Here is a 27,916-nt window from a genome sequence, read left to right as displayed (position 1 = left end):
AGTTAGAGGACACCATCTATTATATCAGACACACTAACTATTATAATGATAAGCTCTTAGTTTCAAAATTAAGGCAGGTCAGCTACTTTTGTGGTGTTTAGGGCTTGCCAGTCACCATGGAGTTCTGGTTAAAATACAGAAGCATCCACACGGGTGTTTTATTCTCCTGACATATGTGTAGGTATGTTGTGCTTGTGTGTGTGTGTGTGTGTGTGTGTGTGTAAAGTAAGGCTGCCTAAGGAATTATGATGCCATACAATAGAGAGGAGTTTAGTGGAGAGTATACAGTAGAACTTTAACGATTTAAGAAACATGACTGTATTTATGTGGTTTCGTCTCTGTGTCTTCTATTCTGTACCATTGGTCTGACTGTCTGTTTTGGTGCCGATACCATGCTGTTTTTGTTACTATTGCTCTGTAGTATAGTTTAATGTCTGGTATTGTGATACCTCCTGCTTCACTTCATCTTACTCCAATTAGAATGGCTATTATCAAGAACACAAACAAAATAGATGTTGGTGTGAATGTAGGGGGAAAGGCACACTTTTACATTGCTGGTGGAGTTGCGAATTGGTACCCCACTATGGAAAACAGTATGGTAAATCTTCAGAAAACTTGGAATGGACCCACCTTTTGACCCAGTTATCCCACTCCTCGGTTTATACTCAAAGGACTTAAAATCAGCATACTAGAGTAACACAATCACATCAATGTTTATAGCAGCTCAGTCCACAACAGCTAGATTGTAGAACCAACCTAGGTGCCCTTCAACAGTTGAAGGGATAAAGAAACTCTGGTATATACACACAATGGAATATTATTCAGCCATAAAGAAGAAAAATATTATGGAATTTGCAAATAAATGGATGGAATTGGAGAATATCATGCTAAGTGAAATAAGCCAATCCCAAAAAACCAAAGACCGAATGTTTTCCCTGATAAGTAGAGAATGATATATAATGGGGGTGGGGGTGTGGAGAGTGAGAGAAGAATGGAGGAACTTTGGATTATGTAGAAGGAAATGGGGGGTATGAAAGATGGTGAAATGAGACAGACATCATTGCCCTATGTACATATCTGATTGCACAAATGGTGTGAATCTACATTGTACACAACCATGGAGACAAAATGATGTACCCCATTTGTGTACAGTGAATCAAGGTGCAGTCTGCAAAAAATTAAAAAGTAAATAAATAAGATAGAAAAAAGAAAAAAAAAGAAACCTGAGAATCTCCTGAGTTCCTCCACTCACATCTTGCCATTCTTTAAATTTAACAGATGAAGATTTACCATGTCAAGAAGCATTGAATACTGAGCAGGAACCATGTCATCCAAATAGGAGTCTCTGTAGATTTGATTCTACATATGAAGAATCAAGAAGTAAGTGTTAAGCTGAGATGCCCATTTTGTAGGTGTTGATAGAATTTATGAGACTCAGAGACAAATCATATGACTATGCACATGCTTGCCTTTGTTGACTTAATGTCCTAGTTATATCTGCACTCTATTGGAGTTGGTGGTTTATTAAAACAGTGGAAAACACTAGTGCATTTATTGAAGGTGATGTTTTGTAAAAAAAAAAGAAAAAAAAAACAAAAAAATCATTAAAGACCCTCTTGAAATTACACACAATATTTGTCCTTTAAAATTCCAAAGTAAACTGGGTGCAGTAGCACAAGACTGTTATCCCAGTGACTTGGGAGGTTGAGGCAAGGAGGATTTCATGTTCAAAGCCAGCTTCAGCAATTTAGGGAGGCCCTTAGCAACTTAGTAAAACCCTTTCTCAAAGTAAAACATAAAAAAAGAGACAGGGAAGTGGCTGAGTGGTTAAGTGTCCTTGGGTTCAATCCTGGTACCCCCCCCCCCAAAAAAAAAATCCAATGCAATTATGAATAATACATAATTTAAACTGATTCTATAAAGTTGGTAAAATCAGTAGTACATCATTTAAAAAATTGAAACCAAAGTGGTGATAGAATAAAAAGTAGGAATGTCTTTTATTTTATGTGAATGGTTCTCATGGGAAAGGATGTTCATCTGGATTAACTGAAAACTTTTGGTAAATAGAGATCTGGTGTGCTCTAAGCTTATCAGATCAAATTTCCAGATTGTGTGTATGTGTGTGTGTGTGTGTTGTGTGTGTGTGTGTCTGTGCACCTCTGAGTTCATTAACACATATAACCCTGGTTGAGCAGTCACTGTGTTTTAGTCAGCTTTTTTTTTTTTTTTTTTTTTTTTTGCTGCTCTGACTTAAAGCATCTGACCAGCACAATTATAGAGGAGGAAAGGTTTATCTGAGGGCTCACAGTTTCAGAGGTCCTCATTCATAGAAGCCCAGCTCCATTCCTTAGAGGTCCGGGGTGAGCCTGAACTTCATGTTGGAAGAGTATGGCAGAGAGAAGCATCTTACATCATCAGGAAGCAGAGAGAGTCTCCATTCTCCAGATATAAGATATATACCCTAAAGCCACACCCCAATTCAGATCTCCTCCAGCCACATCCTGCCATATTGATTAATCCCATCAGGGATTAATTCACTGATTGGGTTAAGACTCTGACAACCCAATCATTTCTCCTCTGAACCTTCCTGCATTGTCTCATGTGAGCTTCTGGGGACACCTCATATCCAAACCATAACACTCTGGTGAACTATAATAGTCCAGTAAAATCCTTCTCTTCCCTCTGCAGTGTGTCAACCCTGTGGATTTGACTTTGACATGTGTGACTGGACAGCAGAAGCATCTGCTGGGCAAATTTCTTGGATGCGCACAAAAGCCAGCAACTTCACAGCAATAGAATCTGCACCTCAGCAGAATCTTACTAGTGATGATGAAGGTAGCAAATAAAACATGATATATTTTATGTCTAAGTCTTAGAATTCTGCTTTGTTGTAACTAGTGATAAGATGTTTAAGTGGGGTCTTGATGATCATTGCATATTTTATTGGAAGTATCTTATGCTGTAGCTATTGAAAGTGAAAAAGCCATCATTTCTCCAGTGCTGTGAAAGAAAAATTATACTATATTAACTATCTTTGTCTGCAAATTTGTTATTTTCTTATTGTCATGAGATATTGGGTTTTGTATAGACAGAAATAAAAATATTAAGATTTTATTTATTTTGTAGCAGGGTCTCACTAAATTGCTAAGGGTCTTACCGAATCTCTGAGGCTGACTTTGAATTTGAGAGCCTCATGCCTCAGCCTCCAAGTTGCTGGGATCAGTTGATTTTTATTATCTATTTACTGACTTTTTATCACCACCGTTCTGTCAATGAGTTTCTTCTTATTAAAATTCGTATTTTATGTTTACTTTTCTCCCCATTGTCATTTTTTGGAGGTGAGAGGGGAGTGTTTTTAATCCTTCTATGTTTATTTTTTTTTTGCAACTTTATATATCTTACTATTATGTCTATTCTTAATTTTAACGCCTATCTTCAATATTAAATTTTATTACCCAAATCTAAAGTATTCAGCATTTCTGTGTTTTTCTGACTGTGATGAAGAACTTGACACAATTTAACCACTCCTTTACCCTTTTCTGGTTTTGAGTTAGAGTTGAGCATTTTCAGAAGAGTTTCACGTCAGTATATTAATTTTTTATGTTTATAGTCATTACCACTGGGTATTTTTTGTATTCTTTCTTCACTTCTGCTTTTTATTTTTATGTAATTTTGGAAGGCTGAGGATCAATCCCAGGACCTCCTGCAGGTGGGCAAGTGCTCAACAGCTGAGCCACATCCCAGACTCTCACTCCTGTTTTTCAAATTTCCTATTGTCCCTCTTGATTCTCTTTTATTTGTTTTTTTAAAATTAATTATTCTTTTACTTAGAAAAGAGCAATAGTGATGAACTCCCTTAGTATTTATAAACTTAAGATCTTTCTGAATTGGTGTTACTCTTGGTAAGAAATTATCTGGTCAGACAATTTTAGAATGAACTATGTTTTCCTTCTAAGTTCCTGTTGATGGTCCCTCTCTATCTCAAGAGTTCCTGTGGTCATTGAGAAGTCTGAGTCCACTTGATCTATTTCAATTTAAAACAGATATCTTTCAATGTCTCTTTTTGAGGTTTGAAATTTTGACTGTGGTGAACGCAGGTATTTTTAATTTTTTCACTGCTCATAACATGATTTCATCACTTCAGGAAAGTGTTCTTCTGGTCATGTGATTCTCACTGCTTCTGCTCTGTTCTTCTCTGGTTCCTATTAGATATACTGAAGAGGCACTATTATTCATACTTTGTGACTTCACTGCCCTTTTTAAATTTTCTGTACTATTTAGTCTGTTTTGAGTTTTATTTTCAGTCCTGCTTTCTGAAACACAACTTTTTTCTGTGTACGATGTTTAGTTTATATTCTTCTGGACATTTAATTCCTGTACTTTGGGTGTGTGCGCATGCTTAATGATGCTCTTCTTGACTTATTTCAGTTTCCCTTCTTCTTTTCTATTTAGTGTATTAGAGCTATCTGTAATAGTAGGGTTGATTCTGGCATATTCTTGATCAGTACTTTTGTGGTAATGCAGGTCTCTTGACCAAACTGCTATCTTTTAGGACAATAAAAAAAATAAAAAGTAAAAAAAAAAAAAACAAACAAACAAAAAAAAAAAAAAACAAAAAACTAAATTATTGACTTGTTCTTGATATTTCTTCTCTAATGCTTTTTTCCTTCTTGTAAATCCAATCTTCTCACCTATAGTATTTTCTTTTTTCTCTGAAGAACTATTTTTATTTCCTGCAAAGCAGGGCTGAGGAACAGATTCCTTCAGGTTTTAAGAAAGTTTTATTTCTCCTTCATATTGCAAGATGATTTCATAGGACAACAGAATTCTGAGTTGGTGATTTCTTGGGGGGTGGTCTTAACATTAAATGTTTCACTTTATTCTTTCCTTGTTTGCTTATCTTTGCTTCTTTATAGGTAAGATATACTTTTCCCTCTGATTTCTATCAAGATATTTTCTGCAGTTTGAATATATGTGGAATTTCTTCTTTCTTTTTGTTTGTTTTTTTCTAGCATTTATTCTACCTGACATTTTCTGAGTTTCCTGGGTCCTTGATTTGACTGACAATGACTGACACTATTTGGAGAAACTCTCAGTCAACTATTATTGCTTCAAATAAGATTTCTGTTCCTTTATTTTTCTTATCCTCCCATCTCACATACATTGCACCTTTTGGCATTTCCTCACAGTTCTTGGTTAGTCTATTTCTTTTTTGTTTTTCCCCACAGTTTTCTTTCTGTGTTTCAGTTTTGGAAGTTCTATTAACATATCCTCAAGATCAATTTTTCCTCACCAGGTCTAGTCTACTAATGAATCCAGAAACACAGTCTTCATTTCTGTTAGAGTTTTTGACTCTTTCCCTCTCTTTGCCTATATTATCTTACTTTTTCTATTAGAACATTAAGCATATTAGTCATAATTGTTTTAAATTACCCATCTGATCATTCCAATATTCCTGCCATATCTGAGTATGGTTTTGATGCTTGCTCTTTCTTTTCAAATTGTGGTTTTGCCTTTTAGTACACCTTGTAATGTTTTTGCCAAGAACAAATTTATAAAAATCTGTGATTTATTGTGTACAAAGCATTAAGGTAAATGATGTGAGCTGTTATTTTTATCTGGCTAGGTGTTAGACTGCTTACTCTTTGCTGTAGCTATCTATATCTGAGGATATAGATAGAATTTTGCCTGATATTCTTATTGTTTTTGTCCTCTCTGTTGTCTTTGAATTCCCTTGCAGACTTCTTACATAAGATCTGAGACACATAGCTCTTGCAGTTGTATTCCAACGTTATTATCCAGGAGCTCTGTTGACATGGCGGTATGTTGTGAGGGGAAGGGGAACATTCTGCAGACTTGAGTGGGCCTCCATCTTTCAGTGAGCCTGAGTCCCTGTTGTATGACCTTCAAAAGTGTTTCTTTACGACTCCCCTTGCCTTAACTTAGGGAGAAATGAAAGCTGGAGGGAGCTGAATCTGGGAATTCTTGCTCCTGTGGAAAGGCTAGAATGAACTGGAGTTGGATATTTCCCTTTAACCAATTAGATTCTGGCTAAACCCTTGTGATTTACATTGTGATGAAATAGTTTCTTTTGAGTTCAGGGCTTGTTGAGAGTAATAGAGTAGACTAGGAGTATTTCAAAATGGTTACTTTTCCTCTCTCTTGGATGCAAGCTTGAGGGAACTTTTCTTGATTTTCACTGTGGACCTCATAGGATTCCTGGAGGTAAAATTCAGAACAGTGCTCCCTTAAAGTTTTTAACTTTTCAACTCATTCACACTCAGTTGCCCAAGTTTTCCCATACAGGTTCTGATTTTTTTTTTTTTTTTTTTTTTTCGGTGCTAGGGATTGAACCCAGGGCCTTGTGCTTGCAAGGCCAGCACTCTACCAACTGAGCTATCTCCCCAGCCCACCAGGTTCTGATTTTAACAGAGTTTTGCACTCTGGGTTTCTGCATTAGGAAGTTGTGATTCTCTGTATTCACATGCCTCTCCAGTTACGGGGTTGGTGACCTCATTTCTCGGATGGATCTATGGAGAGCTGTTGATTTTCTGTTTGTTCAGTTTTTTCTTGTAAAATGAATAAGACTGACAACCTTCAAATTCATTACACACTGGTCCCCAAACTGCAAAATTTGCAGTTTCCTTTTAATTGAGATTTGTACTTTTTCCATCCCCTCTATTCTTTCTAGCTCTTTTTGATTGCCTTAAACCCTTCCTATTTAGTGATTTTTTTTGTTTGTAACACTATTTAGCTCCTCAAAACTTTGTCTGAGTAACAGTACAAATTTAGGGTTTCATACTTTATGATAATTCTTGGAGTTTTGCCCATTTTTGTGATTGAAGTCCAGGATGGTGAATTTTTTGCGAATAGGGTTCCATAGTCTTAGTGTCTGGCTTTATTAAGTTTGACTCTATTCATTTCTCTTTTATGACTCTTTAATTGGTCAACTCCAAGCTACCACAAGCTTCTTCTGATGCCAAAGTCTAAGAGTTCTGTGGCTTCGGCTCTATTCCTCTCTTGGCATATCTGTTCTTTCTTCACTTTGTAAAATGTTTTGTCTTGTTTTGATCTCTATTTTGTTTCTCATTTCTTTGTGTTTAAATCAGAGTGTTAACTTACTGCAGTATTCTGTTTGAAGTCTAATATTTTTAGTAAGAGTTTCATTAAAGTTTATAGTTTTCATAAATTGCAGGAGTATTTATTAGCTTACAAAGAAATGAAACATTGCAGAATTTACTTCGGAAAACAAACAAAAAACATAGAAACTTCTTTGTGTTTCTGCAATGCTAATATTATTGAGTTGAGGAATAGTCTAAATTAGTTTTTAATATCACATGGGAAAAAATCAATTGACAGTATTTTTATGTGCTATAAAACCTGTAGATGCAGCTTAATAGTACTGAAGCTTTCTGATACTTTCATGTTGTTTGGTAAGAAAGAGATCATTTTAAATTGTTTTGCCTTAAACTAAAAAAAGTTTTTAAACTTAAAAAGTAGAAAAATAATCAAAAGGGGAAAGAATTCTGGGGAGAAAAAGGAGGAATTCTTGAGTCAGAAAAAACATTTTGACATTTAAAAGAAAATGATAGTAATTTGATGGTATATCACAGACTTTTTTTAAGAAAAAGAATAGTGAGACCAGGGATAGTGGCATATGCCTATAATCTCAGAGGCTTGGGAGACTGAGGCAGGAGTATTACAAGATCAAAGTTAGTCTCAGCAATTTGGTGAGACCCCGAGCAACTTAGTGAGATTCTGTCTCCAAATAAAAAATAATACAGGCTGGGGTGGGACTGAGTGGCTAAGAGTCCCTGGGCTCAATCCCCAGAACTAAAACAAATCAACAAACAAACAAACAAACAAATTAACAAAAAAGAACATTGAATTTCAATATTGAAGATGCCGTCCAATTTTGATTTTAGGACTTAGGAAATTGTTTAACAAATCACATATGAAAATAAACACCTGCTATTTGTAGTTTATGTAATAATTCTTAAACATCACATGCTCCTAAATAAAACATTTTAATCTTGGTTTTGAAACATTAAGAAAAAAACCACATTTTGTTCAGCAGTAAGCAGCTATTTCCCTAAACTGTTTCTCTCCCTCTGTTTTTCAGGTTATTTTGTGTTTGTAGGGGCCACACATGCTTTTACTCTTAGCCATTTAGACAGCAGGGCTTTTTTAAACAGCTCTCTGTGTCACTGCTCGGGCAAGAGCTGCCACCTTCAATTCTATTACTGCATGGAAAACAGTGTCCTGAGAGTGGGATTGTACCATAATGAGGTAAGAAGCAGCTAGTACTTATTTCAAATTCAATGAATAAGTGCAGTTTCTACTCTTGGCACCTAACTGGTGCTTCTATTTCTCAGTTATGTGTAGGCTGTAGACTTTAAGTATACATTGTCTTGACAATACTTCTTAAAAGAATAATTGAGATGCCAGGTTATAGAGTACCATGATGTATAAAAGTTCACGTGATGATTGGCAGAATATTATTTTATAAGCTTAAAATTCACGAAAGTATAGTTAAGAAACTATAGTCTAATAAAAGGAGATATCTGGGATTCTGTATTAGCTCTGCACTGAAGCTCTGAGGTGACTTGTTTTGGATTTTAGATCTATATATCATTAGAAGCATAAATATGATTAGAAGTAAGTTATTTGTTTTGGTATAAGTAGATACATGTTCAAAAACTGATAGTTACTGATTAAATACAGACAAATGAGTCATTTGTATTAAAAAAATATATTTCACTAAGTGGAGGGAAGGGCTGAAATGATTATACTAGTGTATAAACCAATTCAGGCTCTTTTAACCTAACTTTAACTGAAAGCAACCCCCTACAAGTGCGAAAATACATGAAACACTCAGAGGAATTCTGTTGTGAAAAGTAATGAATTTATAGAGGCGAATAAACAAGACACAGGGTAAATAGCAGTCATTCTACAAATAGGAAACATTTGGCCATAACTGCAGGACTTCTGACTGTTGAAGAAAGGAAAACATCTAAGCAAGTTTTCTCTGGCTTAGGATACTTGGAGTTAGTGCAATTGAAACTTTCTTATCAGTCAGATTCATTTTTCAATAAAAGTTACTCATCGTCTGTGCTCATTCAATGACACTAACAATCTGTCAGTAGCATTTTCTTCTGATCTCTTTTATTCTGAAGTTTGGAATGTCATCATGATTAATCCTCAAATATCAGAATGCTAATTGGCAAAATATTTGAATATTGAGTAGGAATCCTTTTCTTTACCTCTTCTTCTGCTTTTTGTACCATTCCATGATATCTGGTCTTCTTTCTTCTGCCTTTTCAGGAATACTCTTGGAGTACTAAGACATAAAGTTGAACCAGCAATCTTACTAGATAGTACAATACATTTGCTATGAAGCATAATGTCTAGCATTCTGTGTATTTTATGACGTTTTTGGAGTGGTAGTTGACAACCAATTGTCACGCATTTATTGGATCCATTTCCATCATTTAGGCCAGGTGTGTGGGGAGGGGATGGAAGGGAACAATGGCTACTTACCCTTTCTGAAGCACTACAAACTTTTCGTATAAATGGAAATAATTTCATAAAAATCATACAATCCTCCCAAAAGCCACAAATTAAACTTCATCTGGGTATGTTATACCATTCATGCCCCAATAATCTTTAAGATATTGCCATCTGCCATGTAAATCAGGCACCATGATCAACCTTCTATGATTTCTAATTTAGTCTTTCAACAAAGGCATAGTGAAAAAAACCTACAATAATTCTGTAGAGTTTAAATTATAACGATGCTTTAAAATATGATCCTATGATACTGCTTTTCATAAGTAATTAATATTTGCTTACATGCCAAAAGAGTTATTACTCCAAATTTAAATCAAATTTTCAATCATGTATGTTCTAATTTGGAGAATTTTAATTAAATCTGAACATCAGCGATGGTATTTAAATTTTCAATATATGTATGTAATAGAGTTATGAATTACTGAAAATGAACAATATTATTCTTCTGGTGGTTTAGGGGCTATACAAGAAAAAACTGAAAACAAATTGTCTTTAGATGACATATCAATAAGAGTTACCGAGATTTTTGTGCCTCACATAGTAAGAAAAGAAATCCAACTAGATCTGATCGAGTTTGTTAATCAGAACCAATTGGATGTACCATTTAGAATATTGATTCAGAATTGACTCATTGGCAGACCAAGTGTTCTACGAGATATCCTCTCTTCTGATGCCCTATTTGCTGTCCTGTATATACATAGCATGTTGGTTACTGATGTAAAAATGTACATTAAAGTACATTTAAATCATAAGTAGATGTTTACTTCAGAAAAATTCCAAACCTATCATTTAAAAAATTCTATTTTTGAACATTACATCTTCCATGAATAGAATGCTCTTCTTCACTCTGAGTATCTGTAAATAAATGTGGGAATATGTAGATGAACCAGGATGGATCTAATGACAATGGTTAAGGTCATTTTTACGCCTTCCAGAGGAGAAATGGGAAGCCAGAAGTACAGGTGAATGCACTTTGTGAAGTGCAGTTCACTGATTTAGAGTCTGCTGAAGTGTACAGCATTTCTAGTTTGCATTACTTAGCTATTCTAACATTAGTTCTCTATCCATTATCTATATAGTAATAATCATAGCAATGACCTAGCCTTTGTCTTGAGGAGAACTTCCTGGCCAATAAGCCATGGATGGTGGAGTAAGCAGCTTGTGGTACTACTTACAATGCCAAAGATGATGAATGTGGTTTACACTGGAAAGAAAATGCCTTAAAATATTTTCTTTTGCTTTCTTGCATGACACAGCGTTAAAGCCAAAATGAGATTTCTTTGAAAGAAGGTCTTTACCAAATTGTAAGGTTCTGTCATGGATACAATCAAAAGTAGTTAAGAAAATAAAAACCAACAACCTTGAATTTGTAGCTTTGATTTCTTCAGGGGAAGAGAGAAGAACAAGCTGATATCTCTAAGAGATGTGGTAATAAACATTTTTCTTGAAAGGTTAATTAGCATTATTGATCCTGGTATGGGGGAGCAAAGAAATTTTTAAAGGTCTTTTTAATAGATTGATTGATTTTAAGATAATGGAAAATTAGAAAAGTCTTGAAAAAATTTTTGAGGCTGAGAATTACTTTTTTGTTGTTATTAAAAATACCTACATAGTCTGAAAATAAGAACAGAAATAAGAAGAAAGCTGCCCTCTTAGTTGTGATCAACTCTTTTTATTTATCATTGCTTGTGTTGTAAGACAGGAGAATATGGTGGAAAAAAGACAGATCTGGATCTCCTTCATAATATACCATTAACTTAGTACATGACAACAAGCTTGGAAATAACTTCTCATTTAAAAATAAAAAAGAAAAGGCCTATTCATTTTCAGGTAGAACAGAGGGAACTCAGTCACTGTGAAGTGAACGATCAGAATTTCTCTATATTATTCTCATAAAACGAATGTGACGGGAACTGCTGGACAGTTTGCCAAATGATGGGACCAACAGCATCATGGAGAGGTGTAGCGTCTTGATGCTAAATAACTGAAGTCATACAGGAAATAACTGGAAAGAACTTTGTTGTATGTCTCAACATTTTTAAACTAATTCATCCTGATATGACATAGAATCCATGAGCTGAAAATCCATCCATCTCCTGTGCTTTGCTGTTCTTTGGAAATTTGAGCAGCTAATATGAATGAGTAATGGCATAAGGTGAATTTCAAACGACTTAGACTATACGATGAAATATTAAGAACTTGGGAGTTTGGAATACACATCAGAGAATATAGGCCTAAGTAGAAAAAATTAATTTTTAGAAAAACTTGGATGTGATTAAAGTGAAGCAAGAGAGGAGGTGAACACGAGAATTCGAAAAAGTGTCATGTGTCATTAGAATTACAACTCAGTGACACCTTCCCAGATTGTTTTCTATTTCACACTAGAAGGTGAGCAAGGCCTGTCTCAAAGCTCATTCTGAAACATATGTATGTCAGTCTTCATGTTTTCACCATATTGATTCACAAAAAAAAAAAAAAAAAAAAAACAAAAAAAAAAAACGCATCCTATTGGTCTATCTTTCCCAAGAAAATATCAAATTAAGAATGCTTGCTAGGCTGGGGTAGTAGATCAGTGGTAAAGCACTTGCCTCACATGTGTGAGGCATTGGGTTCAATCCTTGCACCACATAAAAATAAACACATAAAAAGATACTGTGTCCATTTGCAAATAAAAAGAATTTTTAAAAAAGAATGCTTGCTAAAAATCTGAAGAAAAGCAGAATTATTTCAGAGCATGGTCATAAACCCTAGAAACCAAAACCATGAACACAATTATGGAGCACCTTATAGATTTTGATTAAATGTCTTCCTTCAAAGTGTATAGTGCAGTTTTGCACATTTGGTAACCTAAAAAATGACCATTATATAGTATATAACATGGTATGTTCTATGAGAGGTAAACAGACTTTTGGTAGAATGTCCAAAAGAGTCACACTGTAGGAACACAATCTCCAGAAAATAATTGTGTTTTTTGAAACTTGGACTGAATTCTCCCATTGGAAAAAAATTAATTGAGATGATGCAAAAATGCTTTTAAACACTATTTTTTAACCTTTACATTAAATATTTACCTGCTATTCCTTCCCTTTCTACCATCATGAAAATATTGGAACATGTAATAATGTTATTGAAATCAACATTCAAATTGCTGATATTACCAATTGCCATTTAGAATTTTATTTCTTTATTTTTGTCTTTTGTCTTTTGAAAGACTTTTTTAAAATTTATTTTTATTATACACAAATGGGATACATCTTGTTTCTCTGTTTGTACATGATAAAGGCATACCATTTGTGTAGTCATACTTTTACATAGGATAATAGTGTTTGATTCATTCTGTTATTTTCCTCCCCCACCCTTCCCACCCCTCTTTTCCCTCTACACAGTTCCTCTTTCCTCCATTCTTACCTCCTTCCCACCCCCCTACTATGTGTCATCATCCACTTATCAGTGAGATTTCATCTTTTGGATTTTTGAGATTGGTTTATCTCACTTAGCATCATATTCTCCAGTTTCATCCATTTGCCTGAAAATGCCATAATTTTATTATTCTTTATGGCTGAGTAATATTCCATTGTATATATATATATATACCACAGTTTCTTTACCAGTTCATCAATTGAAGGGTATCTAGGTTGGTTCCACAATCTGGCTATTGTGAATTGAGCAGCTATGAACATTGATGTGGCTGCATCTCTGTAGTATGCTGATTTTAAGTCCTTTGGGTATAGACCAAGGCGTGGGATAGCTGGGTCAAATGGTGGTTCCATTCCAAGCTTTCTGAGGAATCTCCATACTGCTTTCCAGAGTGGCTGCACTAATTTGCAGCCCCACCAGCAATGTATGAGTGTACCTTTTTCCCCACATCCTTGCCAGGATGTTTATTTTATTTCTTTTGAGATGCCATGTGAAGTTTTGTTCTATGTTAATACTCTTGAATGATCAAGCAGCTTTAATATATAGTCGTTTATTACATTCTTGGTTTTTAAAAAATGTTATTCTGTTTATTCCTTCTTACCATCAATATTTTAGATTTCCTAATATTTAATACCATACAAATAGGAAATCTATAGTATAATGTAATTCAAAGCACATATATGAATGTGAGGCTAGAATTTGAGTAGTGCCTAATGTATTTTTCTTCAAATCAAAGGAAGAAGAAATATTGTGGATGTCTAATACATCAACTCACGGCAAATGGGCTAAAGCCGATGTGTTAATACCAGAAGGTCTGAAGACATTTAAGGTATCACAGGAAATAAACATTTTTATCATAAGTTTAACATTTAGCTTTGCAACAGTGAATTTATCATCCATTGTTAAATTTAAATTAATATTTAAATTAGAAATGTAGACTTGTACATTTGGGGACAGTAATTGCATTCTTTTCATTAGACCTGACCCTTAACAGGTCAAATTTCCCATGAGCAGAGGAACCAAGAGAGTGTCTACTCTTGATCAAAGCTTGCTCATTCTTTTTGTATTCCTCCACCCCCGCCCCCAGCTCCATGCATTGCACCCAAAAAGCATCTTGCATTATGAAGCAGATACTCAAGTGGTATTGAAAATCAGTGGAATATAGGCATATATTTTGAATATATTAGTTCATAGAGTTCTAACATATGGATAACTGTGTCTATACCAAGATATATCTGCAACATGCACATGCTTAATGAGAGACTGTTGATTAATCCCTTAAAAAGTTAACTTGCAATTTTGTGTACTGGAGTTGAGTATGAAATAATCAGAGTGTAAAGCTTAAAAAAATTTTCATTCCTTTATAGTAGTACCACATTCATACATTTCCCACGTGTTAAAGGGATGAATCCCCAAAATACTGAGATTTTACTATGTAGACTTTTAGAATCCCATATACTGTGAACTTGAAATTTCTGAACCATAGCACATTTGTGGCCATTAAAGTTGAGGTTCATATCATTTTCTAATAAGTTAATATTATGACCCCATTTTAATTTTTAAGCTGATATTTCATCTTTATAACTTTTGAAAGAGATACTCAATGAGTTTCATTCCTTTTCCACAAACCAAAGATTAAAGTTTGTCTTGCTATTTGACTCATAGTAAAAGAAAGTAAAATGTAAGGAAAATAAATTGGGGAGTCATTATAGGTTTCTAAATGCATATGAAATGTGTTTTTCAATAATGGCAGATTTGTGAGACTTACATTTAATCTCTACAAGTTTTGAAAACCCAAATCTTATTAATTCTGCATATCTGATCTTTTGCTCCTGTGAAAACGCACAGCTGTCAACCCAATTATATATATAAAATATGTGTGTACATATATTGTATATTGTATATGATACTAATTATGGAAAGATATGTAGCAGTAAACAAAGTTTTCTTATGATTAAACATGATTGAGATGCAATATTATCTTCTAAACTAAATATATTTGCAAATTAGGTCAATCTAAAATAATTCTTAAATATACATCCCTCATGTTTTTTCTGCAAGATTGATTTTTATATTCTCTAAAATTATCTTTTTCATATTGTGTCCCTTTTCATTTTCTTAATATTTCTTTTCATGCATTCAAATACTAATTTTAGTAGTTAAAAAAGAGATACAGTTATAACTCTTTGTGTATAGGTAATGAAAGTGTTTTTATTTGCCTTGAAAATGAAAGAAAGATCTGTAAAGATGATGCCCAAGTAACAAATTTGCAGGTCAAGAACATTTAGATGGTTAAATGAGATGCTGAATTGGTGTGATCCTAGGTGGTGTTTCAGAGGCCTTAGTAGAGCCCATTAGTCTTAGGAGTATGTGTCAAATTTCTCAAATTGGAACTTTGTTATCATTTGCATTTGGTTGCTTTTTAAACAGGAGCTTTTCTTAATTACTATTTCATTTTTGCTGTCCTTTAGTTTTTGTTTTTGTCTTTTAAAAGTACTCATAAATTCAAAAATTGATCATTTTTCCCCTGCAGATAGTTTTTGAAGGTGTTATTTTGAGTCGGAGAAGTTTTATTGGGCTTGACCAGCTATGGGTCTATGCCTGTGGAGGGACCCTCTCCAGAAAGCTTTGCTCTGCAGAGGAATTTTCCTGTACCAGTGGCCAGTGCATCACCCAAGATTCAGTCTGTGACTCTAGACAGGACTGCACTGACGGGAGTGACGAAGACGCAGCAACTTGCTGTAAGTCAGCTAATAGTTTATTTGTTGACCAGCTTTTTCCCCCACCACTGAATTTTAAGTAACCTTGGTTTCTATCAAGGTCAAGTCAATTTCTATGACATAGATGAATGTGCATTCTCACTCTAAAACTATTAGCATTATTCCTTTGGTGGTCTCTATGTTCGTGTTGTGGTGCTGGTTGCTAAGTTTGCAGACTCTTTCTATTTGTTCAAAAAATAAATAGTTATAATTAATGTTGTGTCACTGTGTGTGAATGCACATGTACTTTGGTTAAAGAAAAAGATGAATGTGAGAGGGAACCTCTGTACTTTCCCTTTGGAGACACAAATTATGGGTTGCTGGCCTTTGTTAAATGTTTTCTTTTTCTTTCTTTCTCCTCTTGGAAGTAGAGAGAGAATAAAGAGGAGAAGGGCTACCATTGTCTCTAAGGCAGCCACTGTGACTGTAGAAATCACTTCAGACACCATTGGCAGTCATGAGGGCAAAAATAGACCAACACCTTCCTTTCAGGCCTCTTACGAAGAGTCTTTGATAGGAAGGATGACAAGAGATCCCATTACTATTCAAACCCAGTCATATTTCAAATAAAATGAAATTTCATTTACAACCCACATGAAGGGTCTTATCTGAGGTAACTTAGCAACTCAGATTCTTGTGTCTTTTTAGCAACCATGACTTCCAACTAAATGAATCTATTCTAACTGTACCACAAGTAAGGATTTTTAAAAAATATATTAAAATTTTGACATTTATTTAGCTGCCGCACTTCATTTTAGTGAGATATTTTGTTGATCAGGAAGAAATATTGCAGTAAGATAAATGTCACCTTTATAATGAAAAGATCTTTGTACTGTATGCTTCTCCTGGTGGGGGAAGTAAGGATTTTATTAAGAGCAGTAAAGAGGGACACTTCAAGGAGATGATGAGAAAACAAGGGAGAAATCCTCTGGCCTGATTGTAACCAGCAATTCAATTTATTTTTCAAACACCTCACTTATTAAGTCAAATAAGCTACTGACCAATGTGATCTCAGTAGAGCTTTTAGGTAGCTTTCTTCTTGCATTCTAAAAGAATAAAGTGAGGAGAGTTTATTTCTCTAAAGTATGTCATATTCCTTTCTATGCTTTATTAAATTTAAATTTTTTAAGAGACATTTTGGTTCATTTCTGTTGGGGAAATTCATCTTTTTGACAGCTTCTTGATTTAAACAACTGAAAAACTACATATTTCTTTGCAATTAAACATTTGGAAACTTAACTTCTTTCCTTCTGTTTTTTTTTTTTTTTTTTCTTTTTCCCTGTAGTAAATGGTTCTATGTTATCTTCCTTTTACAGGTTTTCTTAGTAAAATTCCTGTCTGGAGTATTAGTTGATTTTAGCACTTGATGTTTGGACATAGTGTTCAATTTCCTCTACATTATTGAAGTTTCATTGACTGCTAAACTGGCATTTTTTTTTTCAGTATAGTAGATCTCAGTATCATCCTGCTATTTCCTTAGGTGAATGCAGGACAGATAGCTGTTTTTCAACATAGTTTCAATTGGTCTTATAAGCGTCCCCAATAATGTAACCTCTCACTTGTCCAATGAAAACTTCTCATGTTTACTTGGTTGAGATCAATTCAATAGAGGGGATATGACATAAAATTACAGTCATATAACATATACTTTATGTGTATCTATTCACATATTTTGATGCCAAAATGAATCTTTCATATAAATATTTGTGTAATTACTTTTGCTCTGGGGAAATTACATAGAATTCAATTATTACAATTGATATAGATACATACTTTTTGTACTAATGTATTTAATATAATTGTGCATATAGATATATACATATATTCATATATAGTCTTATAAAACAAGAAGCTTCAATTTAAAAACACTTTGAAACATTTTACATACACTTCTAAATGTATGTTTTACAAATTTGAATTTGTAATACAAAGTTGTTGTTGTCTTAATCTCCAAGTGCCTAGAGCACAAGCAAAATGCCTTCATTTTTTTCTTTTTATTTCACTTTGGAGTGAATGTCTGAGATGGTACTGCTCAAATATACAGCTTAAGGAGCGCCAGGAATACTTTCCACATGTTGGGGACTTAGTAAACACTAAACTTGCGAAGATTGTCAGTTGGTGCTCTGTAACCAGTGTGCATTTCCTGAACAGCACACTCCGTTTCTCTTTCAGTCCCAAGCTGTCTTTACTTTCAGGGACTATTTTGATAAATGTACTTTCTGAGCTTCTAGCTCAGCGGCTTTTCAAAAACAGGTAACTGAAAGGGTGGCAGGGATTGCTGATGTTTTTGCTGCTGTCCTGTAACTACATGGACTCCAACAGTGGCAGCATCTGGGAACAGGTTCAAAAAGACAGAACCTCAGGCTCTAACACAACTCTCTAGATCGAAAATCTGCGTTGTAACGGTGTCCCAGGTGATGCATTTGAATGTTAAACTTTGAGAACCACTGTGCCAAAGAGACTTTGAAAATGAGGACAGCTGAAGGAAGAAACAGATGGCATATAAAAACATTCACATAAAAACTAAAGGCAAAATAGTCAAAAGGCTCTCAAGACTGAAGCCTACACTCATGACTTCACCAGGCCCCACGAGCGTCATGTAATACCAAACAATAGATTCCTACTGTTTATTAGCAGGATCCTTTATAAAATGAAGACAGTGACGATTCAAATATATCTGCATTCCCGTGTTCACCTCAACCTGACTCCCTGTAGTCAAGAGATGGTGACAACCTCGGCCTGTTGATGGATGACTGGGAATCAAAAAGGGAGCTGCATATAAATTTTATTCATTAATAAAGAAGAGGAAGTCCTTTTATGTGCAACAACAAGGATGAATCTGTAAGACGATACATTAAGTGAAATGACGCAGACAGAGGAAATACCAAATGATAGCATGTATAGTGCATCTCGAAAAAATTAAACTCAGAAACAAAGTCCAACAGTTGTTGCCAGGGACTGAGGGTTGGGGAAATGGGGAGATGTTGGTCAAAGGTACTAACTTTCAGGAACAGATTTATGAAGTTCTGACGATCTGGTATACAGAATGGTGGTATAGTTAATATTACTCTTGTACACTTGAAATTTGCTCAGAGAGCAGATCTTAGTATTCTCAACACATGTGTACATGTGTGCACACACATGCACACAAACAGCAAGTACAAAAGGTCATGGGTGTGTTAGTTAACTTGATTTGGCAAATAGTTCACTATACACACACAACACACACACACATATATAATTATAATGTCTATACATATATACAGTGTTGTCCACTATACATCAATGAGCTTGGAAGAAAATAAAATATATGTAATATGTTTAAAAACCTTTCTATCAGAATAATTAAAATATAGCACGTGCCCAACAGATCTAAAGGTCTACATGAGATAAACAATTTACACATGAAATAGATTTAATATTCAGACACATACTACAACACAGATGAACCTTGAATATATTTTGCTAAGTGAAATAATTCAGACACAGAAGAAAATAGTGTATGGTTGTATTTTTATAAGGAACCTAAACTAGTCAGCTTCATGGAGACAGGAGGTTAGATGGTGGATGCTGAACTGAGGGGAAGGGATGATGGAGTTGGGGTTAAATGGGTATGGAGTTTCAGTTTGAGGAGATGAAAGTTCTAAAGATGGATGTGGAATGTTTCCTCAGCCACGGGAACATACTTAATGCTACAGAACTTTGCATTTATAATTATTTAAAAGTAAATTTTTGTCATGGAAGTTTCACCACAATAAAATATATTCATACACACACACACACACACACACACACACACAATTTTCAATAATGATACGTGGAAAAGATTATATATAAATTATTTTCCACTGTGATCCAAAAAAGATGGAAGGATGGATAGATCTGTGTTGAAGACGAAATGGTTTGGGAAATTCTGTGGGAAACAACTTTTTTTGAAATGTGGAACTTCCAGATAATTTTAAATGTTAGTATGACTTGTAAATATTCACAAAGGAAATTGGCATAATATTCAAGTGAAATAAATGTAAATTAAATGCAGTGCATTTAATTTTTAACTATCATATTGTCATTAGAAGTATTTCACATTTAGAAAAAATAATTGTTGAATACTAAAATATTTCCTGAGGGGAAGGGAAAGACTATATTCATCTATATAGTTTAGGATATCAGTGATCCTTATGAATTTTCAATAAATATTAACAAAATATTTATAATTATATTCATTAAAATCTAATACATGCTCACTAAATGACATATTCCCCATTCTCTTCCCATACATAGCTTTTATTTCTTTTATAATAGAGAACTGAACTGGAGGATTCATAAATACTTTAATTTCTATGATCTGGAATTTTTCTCAGCTGCCATAGTGAAATTCTTTCTCTTGTGCCCATATGCTACCATGGTTAAATATGTAAGAGATAGCTCTCTCTTAATCTGAAAACATTGTTCTAAATGATAGAGTCTGAGAGAAATTTTTCTGAAGTGGTGAATAGCATCATAGCTCATACTCTGTTTAGAGATAATGAAGTCTATTCTACAATCAAAGAAAATTAAAAGAAAAGCAACAAAAATCATCAAAACGCCTATTTATAAGTAATGCAATTTATTTATAACACATAGTAGTTTTTAGATTTCACTAATATTTAATATTTAATGTACTTAAAATGATGGGTGGTTAATAGTTGCCAGTATGCATTTGATCCTCCTGGCTTTCTTCAGGTATTTACTACTTCACCTTCGACTTTTTGATTTAAGTAGGGGAAATGTTATTAATTGAAGAACCTCAACTTAAGGAACTTAAGGGAATTGGACTTATATTTTGTAGTGCAGTTTAGTTCTAGAATATTTAGCTTTTAAAAAAAATTCCTTTAAATGTACTGGAACAAATGTCAAAGGTAAAAATAGCTGAGCAATTCACCAAAACTTTTACAGAGGTGCTTGCTCTATATTGTTGTCACAAATCTTTATGGAGATGGATTTTAAAAATTAATTTCGGTTTTCAAAGGACAGCCATGTTTAGTGTTCTGTGGAAAGCATGATTGACATTTTAACTGATAAAACATATAGTCAGTCAAAGAAATGGTTTGAACTTTTGTCCTAAAGCCACAATTCCAAGATATATTCATCCAAAATTATTTTTACTTGCAAGCTTGTTCATGTCTTGTGACTGCATGAGATAGACAATGCATCTGTCAGGTGGGTCCTTCCTTTTTCACTCTCAGTGGTCTTAATGCTTTTCAAATCAGTGCCTTATTGAGGAATTAGAATGTCTACTTCAGTAGTCTCCTGCAGTGAAGATTATTGTTTATATGGACTTGTTTCCTTTGTGCAGCAATCTATAACTTATCACCTCAAACAGGGCAATATTAAATTTATTACCCAAGCAGGGGAAGTGAAAGAGTAAAGAAGAGATATTATTATGCTAGGACAAGAAGAAGAAACTGGGGCAACCCTGGCTCAAGTCTGACGTGGTCATTTTATCCTTGGAATATTTCTAAGTTAGGGAAGTGTGTCTCTAAGAATTAGGTATGCCCTGGGGAATCAGTGGAAGAATTTCTTGGCTAAATCCACAGCTAAGACATTGAAACATGCCTAACATATTTTGGAAGTCAGGTATATATTGGGAATCTTGAATATTGCCAATCTCCACTTAGGTGAAATGTGAGGTGGCCTAGACGTTGGCAAAGCTCACAGAGGACCAACTCACTGAGCAGAAGATGCTTTAAATTTCCAAGGAGATAGTCACAGCTAGTTTGTAGGTGCTTATGACTGGGTCAATAAACAGAACAGGCTTTCCTTTGAGGTGTAACTTTTATCAACAGTGGTATCCTATGAACACTGTAGCCAAAACTGAGAAAAGGAAAACACATTCAGGGGCAATAGATTTCCAGTTAAGTAGATGTGAACCTCACTTTCTCGCCATATTGGTGCACCATTTGGTAATGTGCAACACATTTTCATTATTGTAAGGTAGTCAGCTTAATTGTTTTTATTTTGGGGAAAATCCATTCAGAGGAGAAAATAATATTTGCTTATAAAGACAAATAAATCTTTTGTCAGATGTCCATTATATGACTGAAAAAGCAAGGCTTTGCGATCTTAACATTTCCTTGACATGCAGATTTTTTTTAAGTGCATTGTCATTTGTGTACGTTACTTGAATTTTTTTTTCTATTTGAGTACGTTCATTTATTTTTCCTCAAGTTTGCTCTACTTTGATCCTCATCTAAAGATTGGAGACATGGGAAGTGACCAGCTTCCCCTCCTCATTTCCTTTGTTATCACATTATTTAGAGTCCTTCCTATTTTACCGCCTGGCACAACGATCTTTCCTAGGCCCTGGCTAGGGTTTACCACAAGATCAACTTTCATGAAACAGATCACAAAGAGAACTCATAGTGAAAATGGGATTGACACTGTATATCACTTTCTCAGAGCTGCTGTAATGAAATGGCACAATCTGGGTGACTTAAAGTGATGTATTTTTTTTTTTTTTCTAATTCTGAGTGATAGAAGTCTGAAATCATGATGTTGGCAAGGCCAAGTTCCCTTAGTGTTTCTAGGGAAGGATCCTATTGTGCTTCTTGGTAAACTTCCGGTAGCTCCTGGCAAACCTTGGCTCTTCCATTTTTTTTTTTTTATTAGACTATGATAATTACACATTGTTTGGGGTTCCTTTCGACAAAAGTATACATACAAAAATTTGATTTGAATCTTCTTCACCTCTCTTTTTTCCTACCCCCTTGCTCCCTCCTCTATTCTGATTTTCTTTTCACTCCCTTGTGCATATATTTTTGATTAGTGCTTTCTACATATGCATGAAGGAAATATTTCCTTTAGTACATTTGTATATGTGTATAATATGATTCCATTTGATTCATTCCATATTTTCCCCTTTCCCTTCTTTATTCCCTCCCTCTCATTCTCCTGTTTCTACTCTGCAGATCTTCCTTGTACCTTTATGACATCCAAGCCCCTTCCACTGCCTTCTTTATCTTATTTTGCTTTAATTTCTACATATGAGAGAAAACTTTGGACCTTTAATTTTCTGAGTCTGGCTTATTTAATTTTGCATGATTTTCTCCATTTCCATTCATTTATGACAAATGCCTTATTTCATTCTTCTTTATTGCTGAATTTAAAAAATTGTGCATATATCCCACATTTTATTGATCCATTCATCTCTTGATAGGGATCTGGGTTGATTTCATAATTTGGCTATTGTGAATTGTGCTGCTATAAACATAGTGGCTGTTTTGCTGTAGTATGCTGATTTTAGTTCTTTTGAATAAGTATCAAGGAGTGGGATAGGTGGGTCATATGGTGGTTCCATTCCTAGTTTTCTTGAGGAATCTCCATGCTGCTTTGTTTTGTTTGGTTATTTTGTCCATTTGTTGTTTTTTTTTTGGCATTGAGTTTTCTGTGTTCTTTACAAAAATAATTTGTGTCATTTAAATATTGGTAGGAGTAGCTAGCAAAGATTTCTTTTTTTTCATTCCATAGGCTCTCTCTTCACTCTCTAGATTATTCCCTTTGCTGTGTAGAAACTCTTTAATTTTATGGCATCCCACTTATTGATTCCTGGCTTTTTTTTTCTTTCTTGAGCATTAGGGGTCTTGTTGAGGAAGTCATCGCCTATACCTATATGATGAACTGTTGACCCTATGTTTTCTTTTAGTCGTTGCAAGGTTTCGGGTCTAAATCCTAAATCTTTGATTCAATTTGATTTGACTCTTGTGTAGGGTTAAAGATAGGGATCTAATTTCATTCTACTACTTATAGATATTGTTTTCCCAGCACCATTTGTTAAAAAAAGGCCATCTTTTCTCCAACATCTATTTTTGGTGCCTGTATCAAGTTCCAGATGACTGTAAGCAGGTGGATTTGTCTCTGTGTTTTCTATTCTATTCCAATGGTCTCCATGTCTATTTTGATGCCAATACCATGCTGTTTTTGCTACTACAGCTCTGCAGAATCTGAGTTGAGCTGGGTATTATGATGCCTCCTGCATTACTTATTCAAAATTGCTTTGGCTATTCTGGGTCTCTTATTCTTCCAAATGACTTTAAGAACTGTTTTTTCCCCCCCTAATCATTGAAACAATGTCATTGAAATTTTGATGGGGATAACCTTGAATGTGTAAATTACTTTTGGCAGTATGGTCGTTTTGACAATATTAATTCTGCCTATCCAAGAACATGAGCGGTCTTTCTGTCTTCTAAGGTCTTCTTCTATTTCCTTTTCAGTGTTGACTAGTTTTCATCGTAGAGATCTTTCATTTCCTTGGTTAGATTAATTCCCAGGTATGAATGTATATATGTATTTTTAAGATATTGTGAAAGGAGTGGTTTTCTGATTTCTTTCTCAGCTGAATCAATGTTGGAGCATAAAAAAGCTATTAACTTATGAGTATTGTTCTTGTATCTTGCTACTTTGCTAAATTCATTTATCAGTTCTACTAGTCTTCTGGTGATATATTTTAGATCTTCTAGATTTAGTATCATGTCATCTGCAAACAGTGATAATTCGTCTTCTTCTTTTTGTATTTGTATTCCTTTAATTTCCCTCTCTTGTCTGATTGCTCTGGTTTGAGTTTTGAGAACTGTATTGAATAGAAGCAGTGAGAGTGTACATCCTTAACTTGTTATTGATTTTGGAGGAAAAGCTTTCAATTTTTCTCCATTCAGTATGATGTTGACTTTGGGTTTCCCATATAGAGCCTCTCTAATCTTGAGGTAAATTCCTTCTCTCTCCAGTGTCTCAGGTGTTTTTAACATGAATATTTATTTTATTTTTCAAAGACTTTTTTCTGCCTCTATTAAGATGATCATATGGTTCTTGTTCTTAATTCTATTTCTGTGATGAAATACATTTATTGATTTGCATAGGCTGAACCAATCTTTCATCCCTGGGATGAAACCCACTTGGTTGTGACGTATTATCTTCTTAATGTGTTTTTGAATGTGGTTTGCTAATAGTGTATTAAGGACTTTTGAATCTAAGTTCATCATGGAGATTTGTAGTTTTCTTTCCTACATATGTCTTTGTCTGTTTTTTGTAATCAGGGTTATACTGGTTTCGTACAATGTATTGGAGGTGTTACTTCCATTTCAATTATATGGAATAATTTGAAGAAGACTGGGGCTCTTTTTTAAAGGGGTAATAGAACTAAGTTGAGCATCCACCTTTTCCTGGACTTTTCTTTGTTAGTATGCTTTTAATTGCTTTTTAAATTTCATTACTTGATATTAGTCTATTTAGGTTTTCTGTATCTTCCTGTTTCAATTTGGGCAGGTCATATGTGTCTAGAAATTTGTAAATATCTTTTTGATTTTGCAGTTTATTTGTATATTATATTGTATATAAATTTTCAAAATAGTTTTTAATGATCCTCTGAATTTCAGAAGTGTCTGTGGTGACATCTCCTTTTTCATCTATGATTTTGTTGATTTGGGTCTTCTCTCTTTTGTTTTGGATTTTGGTTTATCAATCCAAGTTATCTTTTAAAAGAAATAACTCTTTGTTCCATTGATCCTGTGTATTGTTTTTATCCTTGATTTTATCAATTATGGCTCTCATCTTTATTATTTCCTGTGTTCTATTGATTTTGGAGTTAGTTGTCCTTCTTTGTCTAAGGCCGTGAGATGGATCATAAGCTTATTTATTTGTGATCTATTGTTTTTGATATAGATGCTCAGTGTAAGAAATTTTCCTCTTACTATATTGCTTTCATTCTGTCCCAGAGATTTTGATATGTTATATATATATTTCATTGGTTTCTAAGAATTTCTGTATATCTTCTTTCATTTCTTTTTTGATTCCCCTTCTTCTTTATGTATGTGTTCTTACATGTGTAGTTTTTTATTCTAGGATTTTTGATATATGATTATTTTTGATATATGAGTAGATTTCAAGGGATGGGGCCTAACGTTCCCTTTGGTTGTTTCTCCTTGGGGCCTGGTTTTTGGTTTGGGGCTTTTGGCTCCCCAATTCTATAAACTAAAGTAATGTTAAGGCCCAAGTGGGGTTAGATCTTGTGTGGTGTGAGATTCACTGTTGCTTGCCTGGGTTGAGAGTGTTTCTTGGCAGCAAGATCTCTGGCCTTAAACAGTTGCAATCATTTTCCAGTCCCTCTTGGTGGGGGGAGTTTAGTTTTGAGTTAAATGTATATGCCTACTTTGACATCTGTTATATAATTGCCACCTATATAGGAATGAAGGATCTGAATTTAACATCAGTCAATACTGGCAATAAAATATTGTGGACTAGATCAGGCATTCAACCTTAGGTATCCATTATGTCATCCACTTTATTAATCAACATGAATGGTGTATGAAATACATAAACTATATAATTCTGTTATTTAGTTTGATCACATTTTCTGAAGCAAAAAGAAAATAGGGTGGGAAGGTGAAAGTTTGAAATATTTTAAAGAAGTGATCAAACAAGAGGCAGGTGGTAGGTAGTAGATGTTGGCTGTAAAAAAGGAGGAATAAAAGATTTATAGAAACTAATAAAGAAAGAGAGGACATGGGAACAGGAAAATTTGACTCTTAGTAGAGGAAGAGAATGATGATGGAGAGATAAGAGGGATAAGAACAGATATATGGACAAACCAGCAACTACAAGATCAAAATAGCTGAAACCCATGTATGATTGAAACCCACATAAGACAAATGAAAACTTAATAATAAACAGGTGCTAAAGGAAGCAACTAGTGAAAGTGAAAATACATGAATATACATACACTTTTCCAAATCCATCTGCATAGTGACTACACATCCCCCAACGCACACCCACATACATGCACACAAAATCATACATAATGGAAAAAAGTAAAAGTAATACAATGAAATGATGTTTGTAAAGCTAAAATTGAGAAAATAGAATAAAAATAGATTAAAAGATGGAGCATTTAGAAAAGATAAAAGGAATGAGGAAAGAAAGAAATTAGAAAATAAAAATTCTTGCTGAGAAATAAAGGGCTTATTTCTGATGCGGTGATCGAAACCGTTGGTAAGGATGGGCTTTTCTCTCTTGGTATTTGTTTTTGGTTTTGTAGACCTTGGGTTGGGCATTGGGGGCTGTTAAGCCTTTGTTGTTAGGAGGAAAAATTGGTTGTGGTAGATCTCAGCTTCCAGGCTGCTGGTATACGATGGGGTTGCACAATTTGGGTATTGGCGAATTGTGTTTCCATGGCAGATGTATTGCAGTTATAAACTGGAGATTCAGTAATTGGGGTTTAGTCTAGATGGAACTTTGGAACTGTTTGGTGGGTGTTTGAGAATTGCTCTATCTCCCCCAACCCTGTGGCAGGGGGATGCTGGTCTCTGCAGAGCATCTGGATCTCTAGTAAAATCCACTTTCAGGGTGTCAGAACAAAACCTCCACAGGTTTCACCTTCATTGCTCTAAATATAAAATACCTGGTATCTGCCTGGAGTGCACGTGCTCCCTTGCATCTGCTATAGTGCCAGCAACAATGGGAGATTTCTCTCTTGGGATCCAGATCCTGAATGGTCCAGGCAAAATTTTCTTTGTGTTGGTTTCAGTTTCTCTGGTTCAGGTACCTTCTGGGAATTTTCTGGTCAGCTGCTAGAGTTCCCTATCTCCTATCTCCTGGTGGTGGCAGCATGCTGGATATTGGGGCACTTTTGCAGGCAGGACGTGTGGCTGCATGAGCATAATCTTTCCCTGGTCATAGGAAGGGAGCAGATGGCCACCCTCTCAGGTAGCACTGAGCACAGTATTTCCATGCTGCAGGAACTCAGCTGGCAGCCACTTTTCCTGGTGCCACCTGTGATGCTTTCCCAGGCCACAACACAGAGGTGCACTGGAGGTCTCTTCTCTGGCAGGACAAGCTCTTGCTTTCCCTGGCAGTGGGGAATGCTGCTGTAGTTACTTTCTCTGAAAGTCATTTTCTGCACCCCAAATGCTTCCCCTCCTGTGGAAGTTATTTCTGGATTTGCTTTGACTGATTCTCTTTCCCTCCTACTGACTTTGTGTCTGTTAAAAATCAGACTTCCTGTCCAACCCACAGGTTACCCCAAGTAAATTCTTCTTTATTTAATGTCTTTATCCATCCCCGCAACACCATCTCCTTTGTCTATGCTGCCCCTCCCCTTCACTGCCTTTGAGTATTAAGGTGTGATACACTTATTCCATATG

At 34.8% G+C, this 27,916-nt stretch overlaps 1 protein-coding gene across 1 annotated transcript in view; it reads left to right on the top strand.

Moving 5' to 3' along the window:
* The window catches only part of MALRD1 (MAM and LDL receptor class A domain containing 1), a gene marked incomplete at its 5' end in the record, with an annotated part of 672,621 nt that overhangs the window by 76,616 nt on the left and 568,089 nt on the right, over positions 1 to 27,916 (top strand). Inside the window, 5 exons of the mRNA XM_079107637.1 lie at positions 1,279 to 1,380; positions 2,689 to 2,835; positions 8,123 to 8,289; positions 13,724 to 13,816; positions 15,521 to 15,728. Coding sequence (XP_078963763.1) covers positions 1,279 to 1,380; positions 2,689 to 2,835; positions 8,123 to 8,289; positions 13,724 to 13,816; positions 15,521 to 15,728 — 717 coding nt within the window. The remainder of the gene's footprint in view (positions 1 to 1,278; positions 1,381 to 2,688; positions 2,836 to 8,122; positions 8,290 to 13,723; positions 13,817 to 15,520; positions 15,729 to 27,916) is intronic.

The sequence above is a fragment of the Sciurus vulgaris genome (assembly GCF_902686455.1).
Source record: "Sciurus vulgaris genome assembly, chromosome: 12".
NCBI lineage: Eukaryota > Metazoa > Chordata > Mammalia > Rodentia > Sciuridae > Sciurus > Sciurus vulgaris.
Note: the sequence above shows the minus strand (reverse complement) of the source record. Positions and strands in the feature narration are given on the sequence as shown.